General features: G+C 48.9%; 1 protein-coding gene across 1 annotated transcript; it reads left to right on the top strand.

Moving 5' to 3' along the window:
• Positions 1 to 2,135: 2,135 nt before the first annotated feature.
• On the top strand, positions 2,136 to 2,843 carry LOC147976082 (uncharacterized). Its single transcript, XM_087520720.1, has one exon. The coding sequence runs from the start codon at positions 2,136 to 2,138 to the stop codon at positions 2,841 to 2,843; it is 708 nt and encodes a 235-aa protein (XP_087376846.1).
• The last annotated feature ends 10,207 nt before the right edge of the window (positions 2,844 to 13,050 follow it).

The raw sequence follows: 13,050 nt of genomic DNA, 5'->3' as shown, positions 1-13,050 counted from the left end.
CAGAACTGGATGGAAGTTCCTTACCTCCCCTCGTCCTTGAGGGAAATATCTTAGTCTTAGGATCCTTAAGATTCTTCATACTGATAATATGATAATAATCCCAAGTGACTCAACAAATATAGCTATGCTCCCCGGCAACGGCGCCAGAAAAAGGTCTTGATAACCCACAAGTATAGGCGATCATAACTGTTTTCGAGGGTAAAGTATTCAACACAAATTTATAGATTCGACACAAGGGGTGCCAAAGAATATTTGAAGGTATTAGCAGCTGAGTTGTCAATTCAACCACACCTGGAGACTAATTATCTGCAGCAAGTGATCAGTAGCACAATAATATGATAGTTTTGATAGTAGTGATATTAGCAATAGTAACAGTAACAGTGATAGCAGTAATTTCGTAGCAAGTGTAACAATGATGACAACAGTGGTAACTTAGTAGAAACAATATAAGATAAATTCATAGGCATTGGATCGGTGACTTGTTGGATGATATTCATCATGTGACAGTTATAACCTAGGGCTATTCGGCACTAGCTCCAGTTCATCGATATAATATAGGCATGTATTCCATAAATAGTCATACGTGCTTTATTAAAAGATCTTGCATGACATCTTTTGTCCTACCCTCCCGTGGCAGCGGGGTCCATATTGGAAACTAAGGGATATTAAGGCCTCCTTTTAATAGAGAACCGGAACAAAGCATTAACACACAGTGAATACATGAACTCCTCAAACTACGGTAATCACCGGAAGAAGTCCCGGTTATTGTCACTCCGGGGTTACCGGATCATGACACGTAGTAGGTGACTATAACTTGCAAGATCGGATCTAGAACATGGATATATATAATGGTGATAACATAAATGGTTCAGATCTGAAATCATGGCACCCGGGCCCAAAGTGACAAGCATTAAGCATGGCAAAGTCATAACAACATCAATCTAAGAACATAGTGGATACTAGGGATCAAGCCCTAACAAAACTAACTCGATTACATAATGAATCTCGTCCAACTCCTCACCGACCAACGAGCCTATGAAGGAATTACTCACTCCCAGTGGGGAGCATCATGGAATTGGCAATGGAGAAGGGTTGGTGATGACGAAGAACGAAGACCCCCCTCTCCGGAGCCCCAAACAGATACCAGATATGCCCTGCCGAGGAAGAACAGGTCTTGGCGGCAACTACGTCTTGTGGATTGTGATAATTCTTTCTCCCTGATTTTTCTCTCCGAAAATAGGAATTTATAGCGTTGGTTTCAAGGTCTGCGGGGCCACCAGGTGGGGACAACCCACCTGGGCGCGCTAGGAGAGGGGGGATCGCCTTGGTGGGTTGTGCCCACCCAGGTGCCCCTCGCCGGCCTTTCTTGGCTCTAGAAATTCTTATTATTGATATAAAAAATCCTCGCAAAGTTTCGTTCCATTCCAAGAACTTTTATTTCTGCACAAAAACAACACCATGGTAGTTTTGCTGAAAACAGTGTCAGTCCAGGCTTAGTTCCATTCAAATCATGCAAATTAGAGTCCAAAACAAGAGGAAAAACGTTAGGAAAAGTAGATACATTGGAGACGTATCATTAACCTGAAGTTCGGTCAGACAGGAGACATGACCCTGGCCCGAATGATGGAAATAGCTACTCGGTATGCTAACGGCAAAGAGGAAAACCGACCCCATAGTGGCAAGAATAAACTAGTCGCCCAGGACACCGGAGGAGGAAATTCCAGTCGGAAGCAGAAGCGCAAGGCCGAAACTGCAGGTCCTGCTGAAGCTGCAGTTGTGAACCAAGGGAAGTTCAAGGGGAAGCCTAAAGGGCCGTGGGTCCCCAAAAATTTGAAAGATTAAGCCGGAAATGATGTTCTTGATTTGCCATGCCACATACACACCAAAACAGAGGCAGAGGGTAACTTAATTCTGCCCAAGCATACCACTCGACAATGTCGACTCCTGATTCAAAGCTTCCGAGTAGGTCAGCCCATTGAAAAGGAGAAAGAATCTGATAAGGGAGGAGGACAAAGAGGAGGATGAAGGTTATCCCAATGTCAATGCTACTCTAGTGATTTTTGCTGACATCGAGAGCAAAATTCGACTCAAAGTTATCAATCGGGAAGTGAACATGCATGGTTGCTCTGGCAACCATGACATATTTAAAGTGGTCGAAGACTCCCATTACATTTGACCAGTCCGATCACCAAGCGCACGTTGCTACCCCCGGGTGGCAAGCATCGGTGGTTGACCCAGTCATTGGGGGCACCCGACTGACCAAGGTTCTTATGGATGGTGGCAGTGGTCTGAACATTCTGTACACTGAGACCCTCCGAGGGATGGGCATTTCGATGTCCAAGCTCAGTGAGAGCAACATGAGATTCCATGGAGTCATCTCGGGAAAGAAAGCCGATTCACTCAGTCGAATCACTCTTGATGTGGTTTTCGGTGATTCTAAGAGTTACCGTAAGGAAAAGTTGACATTTGAGGTGGTGGGTTTTCACATTGCCTATCATGCTATTCTGGGCAGGACTGCATATGCTCGTTTCATGGCTCAACAATGTTACGTGTACCTCAAGTTTAAGATGCCTGGACCTAGGGGCGTGATCACAGTCACAGGAAATCAGCAAAGGGTAGAAGAGTGCCTCCAGAAGGGCTCAAAGATTGCCGATGAGAAGATGGCAGCAGTAGAAATGGAAGAGTATCATAAAAATGCAGATCCGAGTGATTTGTTGCGAGCTAAGAAGCTTGATTCAGAGTCCGCATTTCAGTTGGCCGGTGAAACAAAGCCTGTCCATGTTCACCCGACTGACCCCAATGCTGCTTCGACCCACATCTCAACGACACTCAATAGCAAATAGGAAGAAGCGCTCATCCAGTTCCTCCGTGAGAACTGGGACATCTTCGCATGGAAGCCATCTGACATGCCAGGTGTACCCAGGGGACTGGCTAAGCACCGTTTGCGAGTCGACCTAAAAGCAAAACCCGTCAAAGAGCATCTTTGTCGGTTCACCGTGGAGAAACGGAAGGCAATTGGTGAGAAGGTGGCTCGGCTTCTGGCAGCTGAGTTCATCCGCGAGATATACCACTCTGAGTGGCTCGCCAATGTTGTCATGGTCCCTAAGAAAGATGATTCACTTCGTATGTGTATCGATTTGAAGCACATCACTCGGGCCTACCCGAAAGATCATTTACCTCTTCCCCGCATCGACCAGATTGTCGACTCAACTGCGGGATGTGAACGTTTGTCATTTTTGGATGCATATTCCGGGTACCATCAAATCTGACCGTATGGACGTGACGAAATAAAAACAGCCTTCATCACCCCATTTGGGAGTTTTTGCTATGTTACCATGCCTTTTGGCCTCAAGAATGCTGGCGCCACATTCATGCGCATGATTCAGAAGTGCCTGCTCACTCAAATCAGTCAGAATGTGGAAGCATACATGGATGACATCGTAGTCAAGTCACGTAAAGGTTCCGACCTTCTTACTGGCCTCGCTGAAACCTTTACCAACTTATGGAGATATGATATCAAGCTCAACCTATCAAAGTGCATGTTCGAAGTCCCGGGTGGAAAGTTACTCGGCTTCCTCGTTTCCGAATGAGGGATCGATGCAAACCCATAAAAGGTGGGAGTAATTCTCCCAATGAAAAGCCCTGTGCGTGTGCATGATGTTCAGAAGCTTACTAGTTGTTTGGCCATGTTGAGTCGATTCATTTCTCATCTCGGTGAAAAGGAATTACCTCTTTACCGACTGATGAAGGAGTCTGACAAGTTCGAGTGGACTCCTGAAGCCGAAGCAGCGTTTGTAGAGCTCAAAGCCCTGCTTTCCACCTAGCCGGTGCTCGCTACCCCAGTCAGCAAAGAGCCTCTACTACTGTATATCGCGGCCACTAGACAAGTTGTCAGCACAGTGCTTACAGTCGAGGAGGAAGAAGAAGGCAAAGCCTACAAAGTTCAATGCCCAGTGTACTATATTTCTGAAGTCTTGACTCCATCCAAGCAGAGATATCCACATTATCAGAAGCTTGTTTATGGAATTTACTTGACCATGAAGAAAGTTGCGCACTACTTCTTAGACCACTCGGTTTCAGTCGTCAGTGATGCCCTGTTATCAGAAATTTTGAACAATAGGGACGCAATTGGTCAAGTGGCAAAGTGGGCGATTGAGCTCCTTCCGTTAGATGCCAAGTTTGAGGCAAAGAAAGCAATCAAGTCCCAAGCAACAGCAGATTTCCTCGCCGAGTGGATTGAACAGAAGAAACCGACTCAGATTCACTCGGAACATTGGACTATGTTCTTTGATGGATCCAAGATGTTGAATGGCTGTGGTGATGGAGTAGTCCTGGTGTCCCCAAGCGGAGACAAGCTCCGCCATGTCCTCCAAATTCACTTTGATTCTTCAAACAATGAAGCTGAGTATGAGGCACTTTTGTATGGGTTGTGTATGGCTATCTCACTCGGCATCCATCGCCTAATGGTCTACAGCGACTCGGACTTGGTGGTCAATCAAGTGATGAAGGAATGGGATATTAGGAGTCCAGCTATGACTGGTTACTGCAACGCAGTAAGGAAACTAGAGAAGAAGTTTGAAGGGTTAGAGCTCCACCACATACCCCGAATCAAGAATCAAGCTACTGATGATCTGGCAAAGTTAGGTTCCACTCGGAAACCTATACCCAGCAATGTGTTCTTGGAGCATCTCCACACCCCATCAGTCCAAGAAGACCCTTTCACAGAGGAGCCCCCGCAACCGATAAGCTCAACCGATCCGACTGAGATTGAAGTCCCGGCCGTAGTCGACATAATCATGGAAGTTTTGGTAATCACCCCCGACTGGATGGTACCATATATTGCGTATCTGCTCAGAAAGGAACTCCCAGAGGATTAAGATGAGGCCCGTCAGATCGTTCGTCGATCCAAAGCCTTGACAGTGATAGGTGGACAGGTTTACAGAGAAAGCGTTACAGGAGTTGCCCAGCGTTGCATCTCCCCAGAAGAAGGTCGAATTATCCTAAATGAGATCCACTCAGGGACCTGTGGTCACCATGCGTCCTCTCGGACCATCATGGACAAAGCATACAGAGCAGGATTCTACTGGCCGCGTGCAAATGAGATGGCAAAAGATATAGTTGACAAGTGCGAAGGCTGCCAGTTCTACTCAAACATGTCTCACAAGCCTGTGTCTGCTTTGAAGGCTATTCCACTCGTCTGACCGTTTGCAGTTTGGGAGTTGGACATGGTTGGACCTTTCAAGACCGGCAAAAGTGGTTTCACTCATTTTCTTTTGGGAGTTGACAAATTCACCAAATGGATTGAAGCTGAGCCTATCAAGAATCTTGATTCAAGCACTGCCATCAGTTCCATCAAAGAGCTGATATTCAGATATGGAGTCCCTCACAGTATTATCACAGATAACGGCTCCAACTTTGATTCTGTTGAGTTCAGAGCGTTTTGTGCTTCCCAAGGCACTCGGGTTGATTACGCATCGGTTGCGCACCCGCAGTCGAATGGGCAGACAGAAAGGGCGAATAGTTTGATCCTTCAAGGGCAGAAACCCCGACTGATGCGTGATCTCAAGCATGCCGCTAGAGCCTGGGTGACTAAATTGCCATCCGTCCTATGGGGACGGAGAACAACTCCCAACCGGTCGACTGACTGAACTCCTTTCTTCATGGTGTATGGTCCTGAAGTTGTGCTTCCAAGCGACTTGCTGCACAACGCCCCCTGAGTGGAGCTCTTGTCAGAAGCTGAAGCTGAATAGGCACGCCAAGAGATGCGGTTGATCTCTTGGAGGAAGAATGAGAGATGGCTCTGATCCGATCAACCATCTATCAACAAGACCTGCGTCGATTCCATGCCCAAAATGTCAGAGGTCGAGCATTCCAAGAAGGAGACCTTGTGCTCCGAGTGCATCAGAAACGACCTCAAAAACTCGCTCCGGCCTGGGAAGGATCCTTCATCATCACCAAGGTGCTCCACAATGGGGCGTATCACCTCTACAATGTAGCGAAGAAAGACACGCTCGTGGAATGCGGAGCTGCTCCACCGTTTTTATACCTAAACACTCAGATCGACGAGTTGTAATAAGAGTCCTTCAGTTTGCTTATCAAAGACAAGATTTTTGTGGTATCTTAATGATCACTATCCCATAAACATATGTGTTCAAATCCCCCAGTGGATGGCTTAGCCGCGAATCTGATTCACCTAAGTTTAAAAACTACTTCGAGTGAAGAGTAACCCTCTCACTCGGGGGCTTAACTGCGAATCCCGTACTCGCCTAAGTTTCAAAAAACTACTCCGAGTGGAGAGCAATCCTCCCACTCGGGGGCTTAGCTGCTATCCCATACTCGCCTAAGTTCAAAAACTACTCCGAGTGAAGAGCAACCCTCTCACTCAGGGGCTTAGCTACGACCCCGTACTCGCCTAAGTTCAAAAACTACTCCGAGTGAAGAGCAACCCTCTCACTTAGTGGCTTAGCTGCGAATCCCGTACTCGCCTAAGTTTCAAAAATCTACTCTGAGTGGAGAGCAATCCTCCCACTCGGGGACTTAGCTGTGATCCCGTACTCGCCAAGTTCAAAAACTACTCTGAGTGAAGAGCAACCCTCTCACTCGGGGGCTTAGCTGCGAATGTCATACTCGCCTAAGTTTAAAAAAAACCACTCCGAGTGGAGAGCAATCCTCCCACTTGGGGGCTTAGCTGCGATCCCGTACTCGTCTAAGTTCAAAAACTACTCCGAGTGAAGAGCAACCTCTCACTCAGGGGCTTAGCTGCGATTCCGTACTCGCCTAAGTTACAAAAATACTCCGAGTGGAGAGCAATCCTCCCACTCGGGGGCTTAGCTGCGAATCCCGTACTCGCCTAAGTTAAAAAACTACTCCGAGTGGAGAGCAACCCTCCCACTCGGGGGCTTAGCTGCGATCCCGTACTCGCCTAAGTTAAAAAAACTACTCGAGTGGTGAGCAGCCCTTCCACTCAGGGTCTTAGCTGCGAACCTGTACTCGCCTAAGTTACAAAACTACGTCGAGTGGAGAGCAATCCTCCCACTCAGCGGCTTGGCTGCATACTCAGAGTTGTGTCACAAGTACAATGTATGGTTGCACTCAGAGATGCGCCACAAGTACAATGTCTGGTTGTACTTGGAGCTACGCCACAAATACAATGACTGGCTGCTCTCGAAGCTGTGTCACAAGTACAATGACTGGCTGCTCTCGGAGCTACGTCACAAGTACAACATCTGGTTGTACTCAGAGGTACGTCACAAGTACAACGTCTGGTTGTACTGGGAGGTATGCCACAAGTACAACATCAACTCCAAGTGGGGAGCGACCATCCACTCGGAGTTTCAGTTGTTATTCCCAATTCACTCAAAGTCACGAAACTGAAAGGTGGTGAAGACAAAGCAACTGCATTCAGAAGAAAAAAACCAAGTTTGGATAAAGTCCATGAAAGTTCTGAACCACCAGCAGAAGTACTTGAGCGTCAAGCCTGAATGAGTTTTAACGATTACAAAATCACTAGCATCCCGAGGCAAATTAAATCAAGTTATCAAGTTTTTCACTCGGCAGGAGAAGGACTAGCTGGCTCGACGAACTCGTTCAGGTCTATTCCATCTGTGATGCGAATAGAAGCCTCGATGAAGGTCTCCATAAAGGACTGGAATTGAAACTTCTTGGTATTGGCAACCTTGAGAGCTGCCAACTTCTCTTCTCTAACTTCTTTGCAATGAACACGGACCAGAGACAGAGCCACGTCAGTGCCGCGGCGAGCAGAGGACTTCTTCCACGGCTGCACTCGACCAGGGATTTCATTGAGTCGAGTCATCAGAGACTCGAGGTCATTTTGGAACGTCACTCCTAGCCAGAGCTCTATGTCGATCCGTGACACCGCCACTTTCAGTCATGCAAGATACTCCATCACGCTGGCGAGGCAAGATTCCAGTCACAGCACGTTCATCGCAGCTTCATCCTTGACGGAGAAGTTAATGGGGTCCAGGCTCATCTCAATCCTCCCAGTCTCTTCCTTGAAATTTTGACAGATTTCTGCACGCGCAGAAAAATAATGAGTCGACAGTCACATGATGAGTCGGCGGTTGCAAATCAAACGGACAAGGAAAAGTACCTTCGAGCGTAAGGAACATCTTCTTGGCAAGGCCTCCCAGATAAGTCTCCAGGTCATCTCTCCTTCCAGTGAGATCTCCGACTTTTTCAGTCAAGGCCACCTTGTCCTTCTTCAGCTGCACGACTTCTTTGTTTGCTTCGTCAATGGCAGTCTTCAGCTTGGCGTTTTCTTCTTCCAACTTGCCGACTGAAGCCAGCTTCTTGTCAGCGAGTTTGGTTTTCTCCCGCACCGTCTTCTGTGCTGCTGCAAGGTCAAGATCCTTCTGCTCTAGAGCCTTCTTCATTTTGTCTAAAGAAATAAAATTCTTCAAACTAGCTTGGAGTTGTGTATTTTCACTATGCACATCTGTTCGAGTGGAGTCACTCGGTTAAAAGACGAAAAGGAAAAGAGGACAATGTGAACAGTCGACAAGTTATTATCTCCCATGACAGCCGCTTCATCATTAGCCTTCTGCAAATTCTCCTTAGCCAACTCCAGGTCGAGATTGAGTTGGATCTGTTACCTCTCCAATTCAGCAAACTGGGCCCCGAGCTCACAAGATTTCTGCAGTCAACAGTTAAGACACGTCAGTCGATAGAAACAAAGATCGTTCACTCCAGAGCGATAAGATACAAGTTCAAGTTATTAAGGAAAAAAGAGTTCTAAGACTACCACCGAATCAAACATTCAACAATAGTCTCGGGGACTACACCCAGTGGGTGCACTTGGTGTGCCCCCATTGGTTCAACTTCCCACTTGACATGGTCCGTCCAGTCCGAGTGGAAGGAGTAAAACGGCAACAACATTTACACTCAGACCACCGCCGGCTGCTCGCAGTCGATCGCGGTCTCAGGGACTACACCCAGTGGGTGCACTTAGCGTGCCCCCACTGGCTCATAATTCACTCGACTAGATCTGTCTAGAGCCGGGTGAATATGATACAAACAGGTTCTAAGACTCCCATGGCAAAGCAACTCTTTGGAAAGACCCCTACCGAATCCAACATTCGGCAGTTCCTTGGGGACTACACCCAATGGGTGCACTCAGCGTGCCCCCACTGGTTCAAGAGTTCACTCGACAAAGATTGGGCGAGTCAACTGACAAAGCTACAAAGTGAAAAAGACACCAAGTGGGTAAGCATATGCAAGGTGCAGACTCATGATAGATGCACATTAAAGGTTTCAAAACGTTCATCCACGAACACATTATGAATAATAAAGCAACATTTTTCAAGTACCATATCCTAATAGAGCAAAGTTCAAGCTAAAGGACTAGTCGAAAATCAACTCACCTGGACGTTGGTTTGAAGGGCAGAGCTAGCATCGTAGGCAGCCATGCTGGCCTCATGCACCACCTTCATTTGCTACATCATAAGGCCTGCTTGGCGTATAACCTCCTTAGTAGCGCCTACTTGGTCCTCTGGGACATGATGGGTGACAAAGAGCGGAGTCAGTGGAACAGACGAGGAAACCAAGGGATCTGAAGCATGGAGTCGCACAAACGGGGCATGGACTTGAGCAGTCGATGCTGAAGGATGATCAGTCGACAGAGGATCGATGAATGAAACAGAAGCCTGAACTGGATCCCCAGATTGCTAGATGACTGGTTCTGGTGTTGGAGCCGACCGAGACACTTTGCTGGCGGGCACCCTCCTGCTCGAAGTCTTGTCTTTTCTTCCTATGTTCCTTTGAGGCACGTCTTCATGGTCGTCCTCATATGGAAGTTCAATAACATTCGGTGGCGCTGCAAAACACTCGATCGTAAGAGTTCAGTCGACCACAGAACAATTGATAAAGTGAGGGCAAGGTTGTGGAGTTGTACCTGCCCATGAAGTGGCTGCATCTGCAGTCTCTTCGTCGTCTTGCTCCTTGTCAACGTCCATGGATGTCCCAGAGGTAGCCGCACTGACAGTTCCAAAATCTCACTCGGTCAAGCAAGCAGATGAGTCGACAGAAGCATAGAAAGCAAAGAGGGGAAGCAAAGCACTTACGCAGAGGCGACAGGAACATCCACCTTGATCTTGGGTAAAGCCTTCCGAGGCTTCGAGGGAGCGACCTTAGGCTGCTTAGCGGCCTTTTCGGACGGTTCCGGGGACGAAGTCCGAGTGTGCTTTTGCACTTGTATGCTTGATGGAGCTGCTTTGCCGCGCCCACCTGCCGGGTTTTGGAACTGTTTGGATCGACGTTTTGAGCGGGGCGGCGAATCGACCTCCTCACTACCGTCCGAGTCGTCTCTGTCATCGTCATGGTCATCTGGGGATTGCCAGTCACCACTCTCGTCCGTGCTCTCCTCTCCTTCCTGAAATTGCTCCCTGTTTGGCATCGAATACATTTTGGTGTAAATCTGCAAGGTGCAAGTCAACAAAAGTCAGTCGGATGTAAGAGCGATAACCGATTAAAACAAGAAAGCACTCGAGTGTTGAGCGTAACTTCTTCCGGCTCATGGTTGGTGTTGAATGGTTGAACTCTCCTGGACCCTCTGGGGTTGTCCTTGTTTCTGGTGATGCTTTGCAGCCATTGAGCCACCATCTCCTCGGCGACCTCCTCTGGGTGGACCCAAGCGGTGTCTCCAGGGCCTGAGTACATCCACATCGGGTGGTCTCACGCTTGGAGGGGCTGGATGCATTGACTAAGGAACACCTCCAATAGATCCATACCATTCACCCCCTCTCGGACTAAGTTGGCGACCTAGTCGACTAGAAGATTCACCTCGCCTCTCTCCTTGGGAGCCACGGTCAATGAAGAAGGTTGGCGGAGTCGTTCCATAGCAAAAGGAGGGAGACTGGTCGACTGACCAGGAGTCGGAACATCCTTGCAGTAGAACCAGGTCGACTGCTATCCCCGAACTGACTCGGGAAGGGTAATGGAAGGAAAAGTACTCCTACCCCCTGGTCTGAATCCCTAAACCACCGCACATCTAAATTGCATGCATCTTTTCGTCAGTCGGATGGGCTTTCTTCACCGAATGAGATCGACAAGTGAAGATATGCTTAAACAGACCCCAGTGTGGTTGGCAACCCAAGAAGTTTTCGCACATCGAGACGAAATCGGCAAGATATGTGATGGTGTTCGGAGGGAAGTGGTGGATTTGGGCACTGAAAAAAATTCAAAAAACCCCGGAAAAAGGATGCGGAGGCAGAGAGAAACCCCGGTCGACATGGGTGGTGAGAAGGACACGCTCACCTTCGTGCGGCTGGGGCTCGGATTCCCCCTCCGGCAATCTCCAGGAGTTGTCAGCGATTAGGCCATCCTCAACGAGTTTCTCCAGGCCATCCCGCTCGACAGTGGAGCAAATTCAGTCTCCCTGGATCTAACCCGGTGGCAGACAGAATCGTATAACGTTCCCCAAGCCGTCGCCGTCGCCTTCTTCGCGTGCTCCAGGGCCACCGTCTTTTCCTTTCCCATCGCGACGGACTACGCACGGGCGGAGTGGCAGAGACGAGAGTGGAGGAGGACGCGGTGGAGAAGCAGAGGAAGAAGATAGAGAGAGAATGAGGCGCACTGTGCAAACACATCGGCCTCGACACCTTTTATGGGTCTATTTCCGAATGGCTGACTCATGGGCCCGAGTGTCGGCGTTCTAGGAACGGAAGTCCCCAGACTTGCCTGCCTACGGCCCGTGGCGTCGCTAAGCCAGCAGGCGGTACAGCCCATATTCATCAACAAGGCATCCAAGACCCTCGCGAGGGGCCAAGCCTCGCGAGGCGGACGACACAAGACCTCCTCTGGAGTGGCCTAGTCGGGCAGGCTCACGAGGGGCGGGGATAACAAGGCGAGGCAAACCTCACGAGGCTCTCGTGACATGAGCCATGACGATCGACATCAGGCAGGAGCTAGGCGGGCGCCAGCGCGTGCAGCATCCTTGTTTCCTCTTTGGTGCTAAGGAGGCCGGCGCAGGCGAGGAGTACCGAGGCATCATGCAAAGGTTGCCATATCGGTGCAACAAGACCAAGACCAGAAGGACGGCAAGACGAAGGTCATTGTGGAGCCCAAGATGGCGTCACCACCAGAGCCTTTCGAAGGCGGAGACCACCTTTGTCAGGATAGCTTGTACTAGCTGTCCCCCTTCAAAATTGCCCGCTGTTGTTGGCTCCCTTCCCGCTCAATATTTGGGAAGAGGACCAAGGCCTCTATAAATAGGACTAGCCACCACCATAGGCAGGGAGAGCCGGAAGATCATCCCCACACACAGACAAGTTAGCCAAGCATGAGAACACCTCACTCTCAGGAGGCTGTTCTTCCCCTTGTATTGTTCATCATCAGGCCAAGAGGCAATCCACCACCATCACACTGGAGTAGGGTATTACACCACAACGGTGGCCCGAACCAGTATAAATCTTGTGTCTTTCTATGTTGCGAGTTCATCGAGTTTGTCCGCGAGATCTTAGGGAGCTAGGGCGTAGATCGGTGGGAGGAAAAGACTTCGCGCGCACCCCAGTGTTCGAACCTTAAGGGTTTCCCGGAACCCCACATCCGACATTTGGCGCGCCAGGTGATACGTCTCCAACGTATCTATAATTTTTGATTGCTCCATGCTATATTATCTACTGTTTTGGACATTATTGGGCTTTATTATCCACTTTTATATTATTTTTGGGACTAACCTATTAACCGGAGGCCCAGCCCAGAATTGCTGTTTTTTGCCTGTTTTAGGGTTTCGAAGAAAAGGAATATCAAACAGAGTCCAAACGGAATGAAACCTTCGGGAACGTGATATTCTCAACGAAAAAGACCCGGGAGACTTGGACCCTACGTCAAGACACAAAAGAGGAGGCCACGAGGTAGGGGGCGCGCCTACCCCCCCCCCCCCCCCCAGGTGCGCCCTCCACCCTCGTGACCCCCCTGTTGCTCCACCGACGTACTCCTTCCTCCTATATATACCTACGTACCCCCAAACGATCTGATACGGAGCCAAAAACCTAATTCCACCGCCGCAACTTTCTGTATCCACGAGGTCCCATC

The sequence above is a fragment of the Triticum urartu genome, chromosome 4A (assembly GCF_056163025.1).
Source record: "Triticum urartu cultivar PI428250 chromosome 4A, HENAU_Tu73, whole genome shotgun sequence".
NCBI lineage: Eukaryota > Viridiplantae > Streptophyta > Magnoliopsida > Poales > Poaceae > Triticum > Triticum urartu.
This window is presented reverse-complemented; position numbering and strand designations above follow the sequence as displayed.

What these genes read in the sequence shown, in the direction of transcription:
- LOC147976082 (XM_087520720.1), top strand. Translation starts at nt 2,136, where the DNA reads ATGACATATTTAAAGTGGTCGAAGACTCCCATTACATTTGACCAGTCC.